Source organism: Sinohyriopsis cumingii, chromosome 16 (genome assembly GCF_028554795.1).
Source record: "Sinohyriopsis cumingii isolate HCF-2022 chromosome 16, ASM2855479v2, whole genome shotgun sequence".
Lineage (NCBI taxonomy): Eukaryota > Metazoa > Mollusca > Bivalvia > Unionida > Unionidae > Sinohyriopsis > Sinohyriopsis cumingii.
In genome coordinates this window covers 63,065,114-63,086,010 of record NC_142976.1, presented here as the reverse complement: position 1 = coordinate 63,086,010, position 20,897 = coordinate 63,065,114, and the positions used below count along the sequence as shown (strand labels likewise).

Sequence of the window (20,897 nt, the reverse complement as noted above, 5' to 3'; positions counted from 1 at the left end):
ATAATTCGGAAAGGAAATGTGTAAAACAAAATTTATTCAGATTATTGCAGTACTGTTTTATTTTATCTGGTTCGCTATAAACCATTGCAGTAAATAAAATCAATAATGGATTCATTGTGCTGTAGTTTGCATGACCTTGGAACACATGCAAAACATCAGCGGATATTTATTTATTTTCTGTTAGGGAGCCGTATAAAATTACAAACATGTTTAATCAAGAATTTAGAATTTGGTCGAAGAACGAAAGCATGATGGTCGTTCCTTTCAAAAAGAATTATTATTGTTTTTGGTATGTCCATGATGTTTTTTGGAAACCAGAAATAACCCTTTAGAACATTCAGTATAAGGGTTTGAGGAGGTTTAAAATGATCTAACCCGGCTGAGTGTTGCAGAACATTCTCATATAGGCTTGTTGAGGATGTTTCAAGAGCTATTAATCTGTTTTAAAACCCTCACATCTATACTACTGATTGGATTTACACTAAACCTCAACCTCGCTCAAAGTTCAATTTCTCCGAATAAGGGTGTGTGAAATTGTTTTAAGTTTTCGCTAGGAAATATCTTCCCTTTGGCCAACGCTACTGGTAATTCAATACATACTCAAGAAACAGAAGAAGACGGTATTTTATAAGTACAGTGTTTTATTTTATAACAATTGTAGCAATAAAAACTTAGTTCTCCTGGTACCCTGGTGGGTACTGGATGCTATAGCCAGCGGGGCAGTTGGGAGTTGTGCAACATTTTCCTGGGGCTGGTGGACTGAGCGTACAGACTGACGGGAGTTGCCATGATACACATCTGTAAAACGCCAAATCAGAAACTATAACAAAAGTATTGAAGGAGTAATGCTGTACGCGATGTAATATATATATATATATATATATATATATATATATATATATATATATATATATATATATATATATATATATATATATATATATATATATATTTTTACACACACACACATGCCGTAGTGAGTGCATACCCTTCTTTTTGGTCAGGACTCGCAAAAATTATACCGTGCATGACTCGATCTCAACAGGGCCTGTAGGCGATACGTACCTGCGAAAATCTGCCTAGAACTACATTATATTAAAGGAACTTATTAACTTGTGCTTAACATATTAATTACCACTGAACATTGCTTGTCAAGGTTGCCTTACGTGTGCTGCGCTACCATATTAGGAAAGCAGACACAGGACACACGGTACTAAGATAAAATAGAGTATATATGGGTTTGGCTGGTCTGCATTGGTTGATAATGACAAATTTTAGTAAAAAATACTATTGTGAAAGCTTATTCTAGTTGTGACTGAAAAAGTATACGTTTTATTGATGAAATTTATTGTTTTATTGATGAAATTTCAGTCCTTTAATAGCCTTGAGTTTGGAACACTCTTTACTGAAATCAGCACCTGACTCTTTGGTGCGGAATTGAAATCACATGTTTCAAACACAAGCCAGTCCAGAAAATGCCGCGGCTCATATCCTTTTCTCAACACAGAAGCCGTCATTAAGGATGCATCTATACTAATAAATATAGGTTTGATCATGAGCACGTAAAATTTAACGTTATTGAACTTTTAATATCATGGTGTTTGCATAGGTTTACTATGGGAACTAAATTAGTACCGTGAGTCCTACTCAGTGAAATGTATTCTCACAATATGTAAAGGTTGCGAACTCTTTTAGTATAGACACGTACAATATGTAAAGGGTACGAACTCTTTTAGTATAGACACGTACAATATGTAAAGGGTACGAACTCTTTTAGTATAGACACGTACAATATGTAAAGGGTACGAACTCTTTTAGTATAGACACGTACAATATGTAAAGGTTGCGAACTCTTTTAGTATAGACACGTACAATATGTAAAGGGTACGAACTCTTTTAGTATAGACACGTACTTAACAGATATCATGTTTATAACTGTGTAGGTGTACTACTATTGCAATGAGCTTTAAGCGAAGTAAAAATGAGGAATGTGTATTTTTTTATATTCTTAATTTTTATTTATTTTTATTTACTAATTTGCCCTATTATCAGAGTTGGATTAACCCGTAGGTAAGTAATGTTATATTCGTATGCCCTCAAAATTATATGTCCTCCATTAAGCCTTGTATTTTATCTAGATGTAACAACTAGTTTCTTCTTTACCTAATGCAATTGTAACCGATCTAAATGCTTGCTACAGTGGATTGGTACAGCTGTGTAATTATATTATAGGATTTGATCATGGACGAAATTCGTAACCTACGACTAGTTTGCTTCCCAGAACGTTTCGATAACATCGAGGAATATAATTAGTAATGATTAAATAAATATAACATTTAAAAATTCGACGATGAATTAAATGCAAATTGTACTTTTCTCTAAAGTTGTACTGTCAACTTCAGAGTATCCTAACATAAATTGTGCAAGTATTCTGACTTTAAAATCTGGACAAATGTCTGTGGCCGATACTGTTTTGAAGTAGAATTACCGTAACTTTTAAAACAGGACATTAGTGTATTTGAGAACGTAGCACAAACTTGTCACACATATGGTAGTAAATGATGCACACATATGGTACTAAATGACGAACGATTTAATACAAGAATTAAAGGAATCTATATTGATAATTATGCATGTAGTCTATCTTTAATAAAAACATTCATAAGGCAGATTCGCCTTTCAATCATTACATTTCGCTCAGGTCAGATATATATATATATATATATATATATATATATATATATATATATATATATATATATATATATATATATATATATAAAAGGCTGGCGTAACGTCTACCTGAGTTTGGCTTAAGCAGAACCTACCCGAAAAATGCCAAGCTTGATTACCGACACCATGAGCTACGCTAGCTTTAGTTGATCATAAGTCTGGCTTACAAAGGCAGTTACTTAAATTCATCAAAAAAAAAAATACAATGACATGTTTTACAACTGTTTCTATTAGTGCCATTACTACTACTACTACTGCTAGTGTAATTGCTACTTCATTTTAGTTTTCATTTGCTTGTCCTTCTTCTGATCGTCAGCAATAATAATAATAATAATAATAATAATAAATATATTTATGATAATTTATATACATATTACCACCACATATCATCATCATCATCATCTACAACAGCAACAAAACTAATAGTAGCAGTAGCAGTAGTGTAAATGATTTTGATTCATTTTTATTATAAGATCTCTATCACAACAAAACATCATAGTAAAATGATTCAAATATTAAAACTCTATAGCAGAATTAAACATCAACGACAAATGCATGTTTCAATGCAGTATGAATTATAAATTACCAGTAAAGCGAAATAGTAATTTTCTAAGTCTTAGCTGCATTCTTTATTAAAATCTGTTTATATTATTGATGATGATTGTGTTGTTAAATGGTACAAGTTTGCAGAGGTAAAAATGTGCCGAAAACGTTGCTTTCAGCATAATTATACCATTGTATCTAGTATGACTTTCGGTTGTTTGGTATCACTTCCGGTTTCGTCAGGTCGCTGCTTGATCTGTAATATTGTGTACGGTTTGTTACATTAACAAACTGGACGGTCGAGTCTCTTGTATCAAATCATACACTAGAATATAGATACCAATAAAGTTGGAGTTAAAATACAGTTACACCACCGCCAGCCCCCCCCCCCCCCCCCCGTTGATCCAGCCTCAACACTCTACAATTCTTCTAATCAGAACCGTATTAAAATAATTAATCGGGAATAAAATCTATCTGCCATAAGGTTCTGAATTGTCCCGTTATAAGAGCTGTTTATTCGTAAGACAAACAGGTCCCCTAGTCGCGACACTGTCTGAGAATGCGAATGCATCTTAGATGGGTCACTTAGTTACGAAACAGTTGGAGAACGCAAACTGAACTCAGACTGGCCATGTCGTCAAGAAACAGCGTGAATCCTGCAGTAGTTCCTGGTTTCAAGTCTTTACTGATGGTGGATAGGCTTTCATAATAAGAAAGAAACATAACAAACTCCAAATATTATAAATATCCTTACAGTGCGGTGCACGTGTATTGCCCTGATGTACCATCGGAGCACGTGCATTTTAAGTTGCAGCCATCATTCCAGCTCTGGCCTTGCTGGTAAATCTGAGTATTGTACACACACCCTGAAGAAAAAACGTTCCGATATAAAATCAGGCAAAATTTTGAATGACATGGATAACATACTGGCACTTGCTTCATTCTTTTTCGGATTCATTAATTCATGCCCACGTATTTACTAATCTTGAGCGCACTAATCTTACTCCTTGATCATGTACGTCAAACCTGAGTTGGAGTCAGAATTGCCAAAACCAAGATTAATTCATTCTTCTTGTCTTAAGTCCATGTATACACTGTCAATGACTAATTATATTTCATTGTACACGTTTACAAATTACTTTCTCTCTGGTAATAGATACGCTGAAAACTCCCAGAAAGCCTCCTCCTTAAACAAATGTATTTAAAAAAAATGAAATAAAATTTTAAAAAATTGTGTAACACACACACACACACACACACACACACACACACACACACACACACATATATATATATATATATATATATATATATATATATATATATATATATATATATATATATATATATATATATATATATATATTTTATATATATATATATATATATATATATATATATATATATATATATATATATATATATATATATATATATATATATATATATATTGCATCAGGAAAAGGACACGCTAATGATGATACCATTTTGATTATTATAATACTGACAATATTCCTTCCATCAGAGATTTTGTGGGCCTTGATATCTGCCGACACCCACGGAATTTTATGCAATATTTATACTCTGCTGTTTGTGTACGCAGATAATTATGGGAATGCGTTATTTTTATAAATGGGAGAAACAAGAAAAAAAGAAGAAATTGTTTCTTAATTTTGTGTAGGTCTTCTCGTATGAGAGTGTGAATACTTTTTTGGGGGGGAAGTTAACTATGCCAAAAATGAGATGCATCATAGATATCGGAGAGATGATAAAAGGCCTATTAAATGCTAGATAAATAATTGGTGGTAATTACTGGTACGAAATATACTTAGGTCCAAGAGATAAAAAATAGGTTTCAATGTTACTTCTTTATTTCTGGATAAAGCATTTAGCTCCCATTTTCAGGGCATGAAAGAGTCAATACTATTTTGAAAGTGCTGTTAAAACCAACAAAAGAACCTAAACAAAAACAAAACATTATTTGTGTTATTCGAAGCCATCTTATGTTGCCACAGTATCAAAGAAAATACTGCACAATATCAAAGAAAATACTGCACACATCAATAATGCGTTCTTACATAATTAATACTTTGGTGTATAGTTCCACACTAAATTTTAGAATACCAAATATAGGGTAAAGACGAGTAATTTCAGTCACACGGGTAACTTTTAATTAATCTAATTTACCAGTAAACGATAATACCAGCACGAATGAAACAGTATGACAGGATTTATCACGCACTAACCAGTGTTGTTAAAATCTATTCATTGGATGAGTGTCGGATCAAAGTACAATACTGATACTATTTGAGGACCTATTATCTTGTAAATTTCGCCGCCCCCCCCCCCCCCGACTAATTTTAAAGCAAATTATATTTGTAGTTCTTTAGGAAACGTGTACTGTATGTTTTATTTTTCTATTATTTAAGGTTACGTTGGCTCTCTGTTTGCGTGCAGATTCGCGACCGACGGTACTATCTGATCAGCCAGTGTCAGCTTTCGCGATATGACTTTGGTCAATACGATTTTTTTCCGATTGCCTTGGCAGTAAACATACTCCTAATGCTGTGTCATAAAACACCCATCAAAACCCAACCATATTTTTATATTAACTCAATGCAGGTTGAGATGGTTTGTTAATTATAATGACCTATTCTACCCGAACTAACGTAATTATGATCGCGTTTTCGGTGGGGGCGCAGTGCTAATTAAAAGTTTATTTGCATCATGCGTCCCTTTTATTGTAAAATTTTAAGTTTGTAATCTGTTTCACAATTATCATTAATATCGACATGTAGTCAAAATTATGTCGAAGATGAAAGCAGAATCTAATACACTAATATAATTATACCTTATGTATTTCTTACGCTGCCCAATAAAATTAAATAGTCGCAGTTTAAATTCTCAATACATCAAATCTTTTTGTAATTTTACTGGCCCTAGCTGGAAGTATATTTGACACAACTTCAACTAACAGAATGTACCCGCCATGTGACCTATTTTTACCCACCATTTAATATCTTCGAATTTTGCTATCGCGAGGTTCCTGTTTTCAGTTGTATTGTCTATTGTGAGATATCATAAAGAGTAAGAGCGCACGCGCGTGTGACGTAGAGAGGTGATCAAAATTACCCGCCTTTATCGTAATTTAAATTTTATCAAATAAATGAGAGACATTATGTGATTGAAGAATATCACAGAGACCAACAGCGCTCACACTTATGACGTAGTGAGATTATTTTATTTTATAAAAAATAGTTGCAAAAAGTGAGACATGTTATAGGTTTTAAAAGCAAGTACTCATGATTGTGGAACCGGGCACTCATTCCAAGCTGATACTATAAAGAAATGTCAAGGTCAACAACGTTAGAAGAACAAATTGGTCATATTGCAATCGATCCTACCGGATAAATGTCCGGTCATGCCGCCTGTCCCAGGGCCAGTTCCACCTGTCCCAGAGCCAGTTCCACCTGTCACTGGGCCAGATCCACCTGTCACTGGGCCAGTTCCACCTGTCACTGGGCCAGTTCCACTTATCAATGCACCAGCTGTCGAGAAGCAGAAGACATAATAAAGCTTCCACATTAAACATGATTGAATGAGCCACATTTTCCACTTTTTTAAAATGAACTTGGCAAATACTCGTTCTACATAATTGCAGGAACAAAACCGGGGTTTCTTTTAAAATTTATCAACGAAAAATTAACATGAAATAGTCAAAGCCAAGAAAAAGAGCGCAACTTGCGTAAGCCATGTGTGACGCCGTGATGTCTCACTGTTAGCCTGCCAGACTCGCGAACAGAGGTGTACAAGTTCAAATCCTGTCCTGATCAGACCTTTTCGGCGGCCATGGCTTGTTCCCAGGGAAGACACAATTATGCGTTTTGTTGACTCCCAACATACAAATGCGCAAAAAAATTCTTGATAATATTCTTAATTGTTGTTTCTATGTATGAGTTGATAAGGGTTGTAGAAAATCTTTCTTTAAAAGAGAAAAATAAATTGCAAACTGTAATAAAAATATTTAAAAGTTAAAGAAATTACGGCATTTGAAATGGCGGCTCGAGCATTCATTCAGGCTCAGGTCAGTCTATTAGACCCATTCAAAATTAATAATCATTCATTCTCAGGTCAATCAATTAGGCCCATTTCAAAAGGTAATAATTCATTCCCACGTCAATTCATTAGACCCATTTAAAATGCAAGTGGAATTTTTAATAGTTTTATGCACCAGTCTACTAACATTGGACTGCTCTTCATTTGATTGTGATCTTGAACAAATGTATAAAATTTTACAAAATGTTGCTTAGATCTCTCTCTCTCTCTCTCTCTCTCTCTCTCTCTCTCTCTCTCTCTCTCTCTCTCTCTCTGTGCATGCACTGAAATGACAAACTGATGTTATATGTCATTCTTTTGATAAAACAAATTATCTCATTTATGTCGTAGAGTGATTCATTATAAACGTTTTAATAACAAAGCACAACAAAGCCAACAAACAAACAGAAAAACCGAAATCGATTCGATAAAAGGTTCGAATCCGCCAATTACAAATGTCCGTCTTAATTAGTACAAACAACAAAATGGCCTGAACCGATAAGTGGAGTCCATGATCAAAGCAAAACATTTTCAGTCTGTTTTAAGACTAAGCTTCAAAGAATAATAAGACTATATCATGATCACTTTCTCACTTTAGAAACATCTCTAGCCAAAGAAGAAAAATAAAATAAATTCTTAAACTTTTTAGAAATAATAATAATAATAATAATAATAATAATGAAAGCAAGAAAAAATATGCATGCACGGATCAACAAATACACAGAATACTGTCACCTTTATTTTCTTCGACAGACTGAAACTGCGTAAAATTATATATATATATATATATATATATATATATATATATATATATATATATATATATATATATATATATATATATATATATATATATAAGCCCGTCCTTAACAACAGACAAGAACACAGAATTAAAAATTGTTCAACAAATGCAAACACAAAGAAAGCACAGACATCAAAGGGCGAACAATATTACAGAAATAAACTCAAATGACATTTACCGCAACGGTCACTATTGATTTACAACTTTGAAATTAAAAGGAAAGAAGGACCAGGAAACAGACCCAACAGGACCAGGAAACAGACCCAACAGGATCTTAAACCTAAAGGGAAGGGAGTACGAATCCAGAAATCTAAATGGGATAACGTTTGCACAGAATAAATAATCTCAGCCTCAAAATGCTTCCACCAATGCAGGAACAAAATCAATTGAGGGTTTAGGAAATATAAGCAAATAAAAAAATTGAGCAAAACCTTAATGCAAATTTGATCTGATGTGACCGTGACCTTGACCCCGCGATAAAAGAGGCGATGGCACGTGTTGCAGACTGAACAGTCCTATGTTCGTAGAGAAAATTCAAACTTCAATCTAAACTTGAAAGAAAAATTTCTATGACTGTGAGCCTGATTCAAAATCATAGGGGCAAGAGATCGTGTCGTGGAATGAACTGTCTTAGCTTCGTTATGATTAATGCTAAGTACGATAGGAATCTTAATTTACGGGGTTGTGAAATATTTGCAAATGGAAAAGAAGGAAAAGAAAAAATGCTTTTTTTAGAACCTTAACTTAAGTTTTCTATGACTGTGACCTAAAAGAAATTACTGCAATTTTCTCGTTTCCTCTAATGCTGGTTCCTCAAAACTGATTTCATTTCGTCTTCAAAATGATTGTATCCATCTTATTTCCAATAAGACCTATTACCTCTGCACGATATAGTCTTTCCTGTATTGATATCCTGTTAAAGACAGTCAGCAACACCCAATCATTCCATCAATCAACACATTCTGTCCGATTAAGACGTAAAATTGTAAAGTGTTAAATATTCTTTCATATTAATTTCTGATAGATAAAGGGATTGAGAATTGTTATCTATTAGACTAAGGACTGTTAGCTCATAGATTGAGAACTGTTACCTATTAGACTAACGATTGTTAGACCCTAGATTGAGTACTGTTTGCCCTTTAAATGAACAATGCACAGTTTACATATTCGTCTCTTCCAGCATCATGACATCATTGTAAACGTATGGCAATAACACATAAACCCAGACGAAGATGACAATATTCGTGTTCATTCTAGATAATGTAACACATGTTGTTTATGCCATAGTGTACATTAATGATCGTTCAAATAATATCCAGTGTCATTGCTCGGTGTATCGAAACAAAAACCTGTTCTTATTTGATGTTTGCTGGTAGTTTCTGTTTAAATGGAAATCAGGTGAATCAGGAAAAAAGAGTGATTGATATTTCCATGTCTTTGTACTATGAGGTATTCTAGCCCCCACCCCCACCCCGTTTTCCGTGTGCTGCTTTTATGCAAAAACAGGAAGTTGCCGAGGTGAGAGTGCTGTCCCTTCTAGCAGCTGATTTCTTGTTTCCAGTAGCGTACTAACGGAAGGGGGGGGGGGGGCGGACGGGGCGGTTATATGAGGTCTTATGACGTTAAAACTCCTTTGGGCTATCATCGTCGGCCCGGGCGTCATTTACCCTTGGTAGGTTACTGTTTGTTTCTGTAACATTGTGGAGGTAAAACTCGATAAGAATTGGCATGACAAATACTTACAACATTTGTTGCATGATTTGGCACAGTTGTCTGTCACCCAGCCGGAGTAGGTTGCATCAGTACATACGGATGATCCATAGGCCGCACAGTTCGTGATTTTGTCAGCACAACTGCCTAGAAGATCAACTGTTATAAGAAAATTTATGATGAGCAATGTTCCATATGACATGTTGAGAACCACCACGTTTTGTATTTATAAAATGTTTCATCATTGAAAAGATGTTATATATCAAACTCCAAACGCAACATCGAAGATCTTAGAGTTGGCCGACGCAAGCTTAATGTTGAAATAAATCAACAGCCTGAAGGAAAAATAAATCACACAGAGTGATAAAAATTCCTCGAACTACTCCTATAGGGGGTTTCACGGTTAGTACCTCCCCTTGAAAACACAAGAGGGCATCTCGGTGCAACTCACTTCCTGCTAGATCAATCAATTAAGATGGCAGATGTAGATCAAGAAAATGTGACAGACCGCTCACATTATGCAAGCAGGATCGATATCTCAATATCTTAAAAAGAAATTCTATCAATATTTGATCAATTGTTTTTACATCTTTTTCCCCACTAACTTGTGCTGCTCCCAGCTTTCAAATAAATAGTCTCTGCCCATTTCAGAACTTCATAATCTTTCCATTGCTACCTTATGCTCTAGTTTGTATTATTTGATTTTGCGAAAGTGTATCGCTGCGTAAAAAGTTCTTGCAATTTATCTCGCTTGAAGAATAATGAAAATATGATTATTTTTTTTTACAGCTTCAATCATAGCAGTTAATGGAGGTTGAACAACCACGAGAACAAATTTCTAACTTCTTAAGGTTCTTTTATTATTGATTTAGACTGTTGCTTTTCTATTAATGTTCATTATATTTTTCATGAAATAACTTGAGTTTTTCTCAAAATGTACAAATGTCAACCACGCTTGAACAGACAGCCGCACGTGCGAATCTCCTTGATGATTATTTTAATTTTATTTCCTTGAACGGTTGGAACTTTTAGAGTAAACAATTTGGAGAAATATCGATGTTAGACACACTATGCATGCATAGGACATATATGTCTTTCACCTATCTGCCTGTCTGTCTGTATGTATGTCTGTCTCATTTCTTCTGGTGCATGGGTATGTATATCCTCGAATGAATGTGTGTTCGCATATGTTTATACATAAACATACTTCTGGTTAAAAACGAGTATAAAATGATGCTAAGACAGAAAAAGTGACTGATATATAAATACAACAAATATGAATATTTGTGAGTATTCATTTATTACTGACTTGTAGAGCATTGTCTTACAAGCAGTCTCTTTTTTAAATAATACTGTTTGCAATTTCACATCCGGTCACGTGGATCAATATTGATTTAAAAGGCGAACCAAAGTAATAGAACGGAATCTGTGAAATAACTGGATCTTTAAAACTTACATATTTGATGCAAGGAAAGTTAAACAGAATTAAACTAATTTTAGAAGGCTGTTTTGGATGAGTTTGCTGGTGGCAATCCGAAATATTGTCTAAAGACCCCAGCAAATTTGAGAGTTATTACATGTCAGCATAAGCAAAGAAAAATCATGCTGAAAGTTATTGCATGTACCGTCCGATACTTGATGTTTCAAAAGTCAACAAGAAAATGAAACAAATAAAAACGTCATTGGGCATATTATTTAATCTGAATATTGTACGATATTTACACCCAAATATGAATAAATATTCCGTCTGCATTAATTACACTCCTTTATCGTTATGATAGCTAATGTAATGATTGCTTTGTTAAGTTCCTCTGAATACGTTAAAATACTGTGTTCCTTTTTCCTTTTTTAAAATAAATTTCTGGTTTAAAATATTCTGCATTACAAATCAGCTGACGTATCGAATTCGTGTTATAATTTTCTTATCGACCTTGTGTTATAACTTTCTTAACTTGTGTTATAAACTAACTATTAGCCTTGCGAAAGTAACTGAGAAAGAAGGATATATCAACATATGAAGAATGCAAATTGTTGAGATTGTTTTCGTTAAAGTTATGTAGCCAAAAATGTGCAATAAATATTTTAAATCGGAGAGCAAAGTGAAATGTTCCTACAAATGTATCTGAAAGTATGGATAATGAATCTATAATATCAGGTATGGACCATGTATTTAATTTAATTATTTGATATCATTTAAGTATGGAAAGTAGTATTATTTAATTATCTGATATCATTAAGTATGGACACTGACTCTAATTATCTGATTTAATGTCTATAATTATTATCCTAGTATGAACAAAAGATTTTTGACATATATAATTGATTCATTAGTTTAACCATAATGATCTGTAGTACAGCTAAGATTCCTTCCTTTGTTGACTTTATGTTTCGCTAACCAAGTGTAGAACGGTGAACTATCCGGAACTGGGAATTTTTTGTGGGCATGCGCATTGGAACTTAGGGAGGTAATTTTAGGCGCTACGATCAGTAACTCCGTTGCAACCGTGAAACCCCCTATAACCTATGCTGTCAACGGACCCTGTTTATATGTATAAAAGAGACAAGGTAAGTCGAAACACTCCATTCTACACCTGACTCGAGATCTCCGGCTGCTATTACCGTTCATCAAGGTACTCAGCCATAATATATGACTCACTTTGCTCCTGATATATTTTTCTTTCAGTAAAGCAATGATTTTTTTTGCATTGCACCAAATTGAAATTATAGACCCTAAAACGCAAGAATTGTGCGAATTTTTACTGCCTCGACAAAGCTACGCTCACATGTAATTTGCCGGTTTTTGACATATTTCTTCAATATGAGAATAGTGGTAGATGCAGTGTCAATTTTATACAAACCTATCACTCGAATCAACTATAGTAATCCCTCTCGATAGATAAATTACACTTTTGTCTGCAAACGTCCACTGTGTTCGGATTCAACAAACACCGTTTTTAAAACCTTCCTGACTGAAGAGCTCTTGCGCGGCAAACAAAAGATAACTGGCTCAACAATTGTTTACGTATCGTTATGATGTAAAGTATTTAACTTAAGCTGGGAGCAACGCAGAAACATCAACGATAGCATTATAAAATGAGAAATATATAAGGAGTCAAATACCGGTAAGCCGTAACTTATGGCTGAGTACCTTCATGGACGGGGATATTAGCCAGAGATCGAGGGTCAGATATGGAACGGAATGTTTTGAAGACACAAAGAAAGACGAAAATAGATTGCTATTTGTGCCATACGAAGCAAGAAAGTCAGTTAAGCTTGTTTTTACCGGCAGTTTAGGGGACAGCCATAGAGTAGAAAATATTACATTAGAGGGACCTTATTCATATTTTGTGAAGACGGTTGAATACATTAAAGCATTATAACAATACAAATTACAATCCACAAGTATTTCGGCAGCTTAGAAACCATCGTACATGTATTTTGTCAGTATATTGTTCATGCGAGAGTTGCTTAAAGTCGGCGTTAGGTCTTGCCTAACTTCTGACTGTTGCGCAAGTGTTGTGAGAAAACTCCGTAAAAATTACACGGATCGTTCACCAGAATCATGTCGACAATGTCTTGATGTTCAAACATGACATTTGTTTTACAAAAATTACGGACTTTACCCATTAGGCACAACATTTACATTGGCGATGCTCTCGCACTGTATCACAGCTCATCTTGTAAAACATCTCTCTTCTGTCAACACTTATCAAAGTTTTGGGGTCAAACTAAAAGCTAAGGTAGACAAACTCTTACTTGGGCAGAGATTGCATGTACGAGGGCAATTAGTTTGCGCGTAGATACGGGCACCGGCGTTACTACAGATATGCTGCATTTGGTCCAGCTGGGCGCAGTTTGTAGTTTTGTCCACACAACCGCCTGAAAAAGAAATGCTATAATCATAATTGTGGAGAAGTGCATTTAATTTGTAACACTATGCGGCCAGACTAAACGCCCTCTCATGCACTGTAACATTTATAATGTACTGTTATTATAGTCACTGGTCAGAATAAAAAGCACAAATCAGTTTCGTGTTTCGTTTGTTTTAATGACTACAATTGAACCTTTCTAAACATAAAAATATAAAAGACCTATTGAAATATTTAACACTGATTAGTCCTTTTTATCACTTTCCGTTTGCCTGTTTAATAATAATAATAATAATAATAATAATAATAATAACAACAACAACAACAAGAATAACACCTATTAGTGGAACTAAAAGTGTGACATTTGTCACGGTTCTTATGATTAATAATATTATGCCAAATACAGTAAATTGGCATGAAGGATATAGCTCTCAAATTTTGATGGCACATGCACGACATCGCTTTGACAGATTCAATTTTGAAACAATCATTGAGAAGCGATCTTAATAACACGTTTATTTGCAGTCTTTAACATATTTTGTAAGTTTCACACCGTGAAACCACAAGTAGCCAAGTTCGTTTAAGAAGCAACCGTTTAGACTTATAAGGCGCAAGACATGTAAATAACTACCATTTTATTAGTATCTAATAAAACAAGTCTTGAACAGTAGTAGCTGCTAGCATGATATCCTCTAATTAATTTAAGTACTTCTTTATTATTAATTTCTCCATCAAACAAATATAATATATAGTTCTCATACTATATGGTTTATTAAAAGTTCAGACGGTTAAATAATGGCTATTTCATTGTGAGTCAGCTCCAAATTTCCTAAAATCTGATTGGTTAGAGGTAACAACCGTCGAAGCACTTGCCTATATTCAGGACCCCCCCCCCCTTCTCTTCGGTATGCATTTCCAACCTTGGGACTATAATGTACATTCTCTGCTACATCAAAACTGGAAAACATCGCTAAATCTGGAGTGAAACATTCAAGTCAGTTTTGTATAGTGCATGCATATAATAAGTCCTGTTTTAAGTAAAGGCTTATAATACATGCATATAATAAGTCCTGTTTTAAGTAAAGACTTACAATACATGCATATAATAAGTCCTGTTTTAAGTAAAGGCTTATAATACATGCATATAATAAGTCCTGTTTTAAGTAAAGGCTTATAATACATGCATATAATAAGTCCTGTTTTAAGTAAAGGCTTATAATACATGCATATAATAAGTCCTGTTTTAAGTAGGGGATGATACTTAATACAGTTTATGTCCTTAGAATTCAGTTCCTCATCAATTTTAGGAATACCCCTCCCCCAGATAAAAGAAACACAAAAACTATCGATTTTAAAATAAATCTTACCTTTACTTTGACGTAATAAGGTATTTTAATTGATAAAAGCACTCATTCACATCAGTCTTTAGTTAAATTGAATGTCATTATCTGTTATGAATTCTTTTTTGTTTTTACCAGCACAATGAACGCTGCAGGAATAGAATACTATATAGGTTATATGTGTTATGGTGCAACGTGGACAAATGGTACTGTTTTGAGCACAAACACCTATTGCTAAAGGATACATGATTTTATAAAGATTGTCATTTAATAAGCTTCAACTTTGTTAAGTCTTGTCTGCATAAATTATGTTGATCTTTCACCTTAGCATAAATAGAATGGAGATTATCTTATCTATGTAACGAAGGACTGTCACGAATTTTCAATTTGCGAAGATTATATTTAGTTACACATTTTTTAAATGCATTGTGGTAGATACTTTTCTCGCGAAATGTGTTTGCAGGTCAACTCTTTCACGAGTAGTCATGGACAATCGACAGAAGTAAAGCCTCCATGTAACCAGGAGCCATTTTATGATGCACTTAAAAATATTATCATTCAGTATTGCAGCTAGTTGTTCAGTATTTACCATTTTGTCTGATCCGTGGTTCTGGAATACGAACTGTATTTTGATGCTCCACAAGTGTTCGCACCTTATTTAGCAGACATTTAAATAAAATTAATATTCATCTCTTTCATATTGGGCGTAGTTAATTAAAATAAACACCCCAACACTTCAAAAGTCTCCTATAATGGCTAAATTAAAAATCTCTATTAGTTTTCTATCAACTTCAAATTTCAAACTTCAAATAGTCTTTTCCATGCTTTTTGAAATAATTTCTTTCTTATGTATATACCACAATAATGTTTCATCAAATGCAAAACCCAGGTGTTTATGAGAAGACATATTCCTAATAACTGCATCATTGATTGAAAGCTGTGGGTGATGTTCCTTTTGAAACTGTCAGAAAATGGTTACTGATTCGGTTCTGTTTGAATTAAAATCAACTAACTGTTCATCATCCCGCAAACTGATTTTATGTAGGTCTTCGTCACAAACATTAGTTGCCAGAGCAGGGTCCTTAGAAATTGTTGATGACTGAACAGTCTTATAATGGACTGAATATTAGCAACAATATCATTTTAAAACAAATAAAATAACAGTAGTCCAGATATAGATAAAGGCACATCAAGTTTGAAATGTTGTTGGTGTGTTGTGCAACCTTCCATAATAACCCTTTGCGTCGAATTGGAAAGACAATGCGTAAACCATTCCAGTAGTCTATCATCCATTCAGATATTTCTTACTTAAGTCAGACTTTGTCGAAGGTCTTACTAATATGTAGATTAGAACGACTTGTTGAACTAGTCCGATAAATATCGCGATAACATACGAGATCCTTCTTTAAGTAGCCTAGCATGGATCTCAAAATGACCTTGTTAAGGTCAAGACTTGAAAGTACTTGTTCTACATTATTCATTTCTGCTATTGTGAGTGCTATTAAGGGCAACGGTCGAAAGAGGCACAGAAGACAGACTAGTGGTAATACAAAATGCTTCTACTTCCCTCTTAAAATATTTCCTTGTATCTATGCAAAAACGTATATGTTCATTTCATGATACATTTAATGCAAAATCGTCAATTTGTATGGATGTTTGCTTCCCATTTTGTGCCAATACGATTAACAGATGCATTACAACATTGATACATGAGGTTCTGAAAATTTTACAATAATTTTAGGACAACGACCTTAAACAAACTCAGCTTGGACATATAACACTTTAAACTTGTTATTTTGTCAATTATGAAACGAAAAAATGAGCGATTTTTATTTTTGTTGACGTTTCTTTTGCGCTGATTGACACTGCTTATACTATTGGGGTGAGGGTACTGTAGAAATATCACGGAGCGGTAGCATCTGACAGCTCTCAGAGCGTAATATTTTAGGGCTTGTGAGTTTATGGAGTTTGGTTCTCATGTTTATTTTCACATTCAGAGTGAGTATTTGGCTTATTTAATGTTGAGGTCTAGTTCGGTAACAGCCGCTGCAAGCAGAGTTCGATTGTCACTTAATTAACAGTTATCAATGTCCATTTTCTCTATCGCTTTCAAACATGGTTATGATTGAGTTGAGAGTTATCGATACAGACTGATGGCGGCAAATTCTGGAATTTGTCAACCTAACCACATCACACTAACTGTAATAACATGGGACATGTTCAGTTCTTGGTGGCCAGTCTTGTGGGTACATAATTTCACTATTAAATTGACAAAATTAGAGGCCTTTTTTGAATTAGGATCAATGCATAGACACAGATTAATTTCAACGTCGTAGAAAAAGAGAAACAAGCAGACAAAATGTGATAGATATCTTAAATTTTGTAATTTTACTCATGCACATTCATGTTTTATTCATGGTAAAATCACCGATGAAAACATCTTGCTGCAAATGGTAAAGATAGGAATAGCATAATTGTTTTTATGCTAAAATTGACATGTTAATAAAATATTAATTAATTAATCAATCGCATCTAATAACAGTGGTGTGGTATCCCTTGCTAATTAACACCAAATCATACTTTTTCGCAGTGGGTGTGTGCGTGTGTGCCAGGAGGAGCTTTTACATCAGTTCCAATCAGCGGGATGACATTGACAGGACAGATTACAGTTTCAGTTGAGAATCAATATATCACATTGGGTCCGCACCAAGGCAATACCACGGACATTTTGTTTCCTTTAATTAAGATTGTGATGACCATCTTTGTCCAAAAGACATTGTGCGGAAACAATTTTATGTTTCCCCTTTTCATTTACTACTAATATAACAAAAACAACAATAATAATAACAACTACTACTACTACTAGTTATTATCATTATTATTATTATTATTATTATTCATTGTCCCCTGGCTTAAATTCAAAAGCGAAAAAGAAAAACGTTTATTTACTTCTACATGCAGGGCCGGCGCCAGAGTATCTGGCGCCCTAGGCAAGGTTAGATTCTGGCGCCCACCCACCCCCTCGGAAAATATAAATTTCAAAATTTATAAACAATACATTTTTATAAAAAAAATGCAACTTTTGAGCACATACCAAGGGTAATTTTTTTAAAAAAAATCCCTCTGTGCTCAAAATGTCCGGAAAACCCCCCAAAAAGCACTACTTGATACTATTTTATTTGCAAAATTAAGACAAGAATAATCAAACATAAAGATAGACATTAGTGATGAACTAACAGCATAATGGACAGTTGAACATTTCTTTCCTTGTTTATATCATTAAAATAAGGAGTTACCCCCCCCCCCAATTTGGTTTCCGCGGCAAACAGAAGGTTTCGTATACGCGTGATTCCACTGAAAAACTCGTGGCCTATAAAAACACGCGAACGTAATTATGTCCTGAAAGTTTCGTATACGCGCGATTTTCACTCACTCATTTGGCTTGTTCCGGTCAGCCTGGTGTTTCGGTCAGACTGAATCTACCCGATTATTTGTCCCTGTATGAAATAAACTAGGATAAAAAAGACCCTCAATAAAACTGAAATTCATTTATTTATTTTTCAAAACTTGTTGATTTGGAGAAATGCGCCCCCTGAAATCAGCGCCCTAGGCGGCTGCCTAGTTGGCCTATATAGTAGCGCCGGCCCTGTCTACATGTGATTGACCATTTACTGTATTTAGCCCATGGACTTTGATAATTTCAACGAACACATGGTCAATTATATATGTACCTGTCAACGTTCCATTTCCGCCACTACTTGCTCCACTTCCGCCTGTCATGGTTCCAGTTCCACCATTTAATGTTCCAGGTGTTGCTATTTATTATAAATATGTCATTATTATAACTGCATTGTGTCTTCCCTATTAAGTTTTCTGACTGTTCATAGATTAAAATTCTAAAAACAACATATATTACCCTTTTTTTCTTTCAAGTAGGCAATGGTTTGGCATCAATTTATACTTATGAGATTTCTCAGTCATACTAGTGTTCTGTTAGCAGATAACGGCTTTCGAGTATTTTGCAACCAAACAGCCCGAGAGAGCGGGCTTATAATGTGTCACACACTGGTAATAATACTTACTTATAAACAAAATTATAAAGAGCAGACAAGCACCAATACCATTGTAAACTTAAAACAATTGTCATGTTTTGTGATAGTTGATAGGGATGTTCGCCTACACTGGCAATAACTTTTGCGAATGAATAATCAGTGTCGTCCTACAATAGAAATGGTGGCATGTCCAATTCTTGATCGATTGTATTACGAAATGTATATTCATAGGCACGTTCTACACCGAATATTTATCTTATTACCACGAAAAGCCTAGCAGAAGCAACTGCAATACTCAGTTGATCCTGGAAATGAGGATGTGCTCAGTGCCTATAAACCAATACATGAATTGCACAATGTTTCAGTACTTACAATAGTCCGAAGACTTGACAATGTTTTATAACCTTTACAGAACCATGAAATCTTGTAATGGTAAAAAATTACACCAACCTTTACGATACAAACAAATTTACCAAAACTATTAGTAACTTTAGGTCATGTTGCGTATTATTGTTCCTGAAATGTTTTGTTTTGTTTTTCAATTAATATGATTTGCAGAAGTCTTAAGTTGTGTCTGTTATATATACCTGTGTCAGTCACGCATGAATACAGTTCAAAATATTTAGCGAATACCGAAAATTCTTCACTACTGAAGAATGTCCAGTCTTTGCAATAGAAGCTCTTTATGAGATAAAAGCGTTGCTTTAGCTCTTTTGTAACCATCCAGTCATTGCACTGCATGTACTGCACATAGTAAGACAAATACCGCACTTGTTTACTCTTGTTATACTTGACTGATTTCACTTGTGTCAAGGCTATAATCATGTTTTTGCAGAATGATTGTTGTAATAGTTTTAATCTCCTTTAATAATATAAATTTATCCGATATAATTCCTGCATTTTACGTTTAAATTTTGTAATAGTTTTATTCATATAATGACATTTCTCTATATTACAAAATTTTGTTCTCCCCTCTTCGATTTTAATCACATATTGATTGCAACATCATACCTGTAAATTTTTTTTTATCTGATAATGTCTAATTAAGACCTAATAATTTCCAAGAATATTCATGCAAAGTGTTTTATGATTAGTCTTGGTGACTTTTCAGGAAGTTCTATCTATTTCAATAACGCATACTCTGCCTCTTAGTCTAATCCTACGATTTTAAGAATGTATTAATGTCAGTTTTCGAATTTCTAGAAAAAGTGTCCAAAATATAACTGATCGTCAACTTTATATCTATCATTATCTGTATGATTGAATTGATCACTCGAACACTGTACATATATAATCATTACACTTCTAGACTACAGTATTTCTCCTAAACTTGTAAATGTAAATATGCATATATGTTTGAACGCATTTTCATTGTGACCAGCAAAGTAGCATACATCATTCCATTGTAAGAACGCGCAAGAAAAGAGATGCATCTCTCTCTCTCTCTCTCTCTCTCTCTCTCTCTCTCGTATAAATCGGAATTTTCCAAGTTCATTGTGAACAAACTCACAGGAATACCCAGTGCACGTTGATGACCATTTTACTTGCCTGTTCCACTCATAGTACCAGTACCAGTACCTGTCATTACTCCAGTACCCAGAGAACCCGTACCTGTCCCTGTCATGGTTCCAGTACCCAGAGAACCCGTATCAGTGCCTGTATTGGTTCCAGGTCCCATTCCGACAAGGGGTCCATTGGTAAGTCCCGTCATTGTGCCTATGGATTATAGAGTCAATCAAAAAGTATACATTTT

At 34.3% G+C, this 20,897-nt stretch overlaps 1 protein-coding gene across 15 annotated transcripts in view; it reads right to left on the bottom strand.

Moving 5' to 3' along the window:
* Positions 1 to 623: 623 nt before the first annotated feature.
* LOC149780571 (uncharacterized) overlaps positions 624 to 20,897 on the bottom strand; it is an 85,744-nt gene continuing 65,470 nt past the window's right edge. For 12 of the 15 annotated variants that reach the window (XM_089937613.1, XM_089937623.1, XM_089937621.1 and 9 more), the window contains 7 exons: positions 20,693 to 20,860; positions 18,824 to 18,907; positions 13,640 to 13,762; positions 9,917 to 10,042; positions 6,681 to 6,824; positions 4,031 to 4,142; positions 624 to 798 (listed from right to left, as the gene is read on the bottom strand). In XM_089937613.1, the coding sequence (XP_089793739.1) occupies positions 672 to 798; positions 4,031 to 4,142; positions 6,681 to 6,824; positions 9,917 to 10,042; positions 13,640 to 13,762; positions 18,824 to 18,907; positions 20,693 to 20,860 (884 nt within the window). In that variant the 3' untranslated portion in view covers positions 624 to 671. The remainder of the gene's footprint in view (positions 799 to 4,030; positions 4,143 to 6,680; positions 6,825 to 9,916; positions 10,043 to 13,639; positions 13,763 to 18,823; positions 18,908 to 20,692; positions 20,861 to 20,897) is intronic. The other 3 variants (XM_089937628.1, XM_089937629.1, XM_089937616.1) reach the window with 2 other exon arrangements.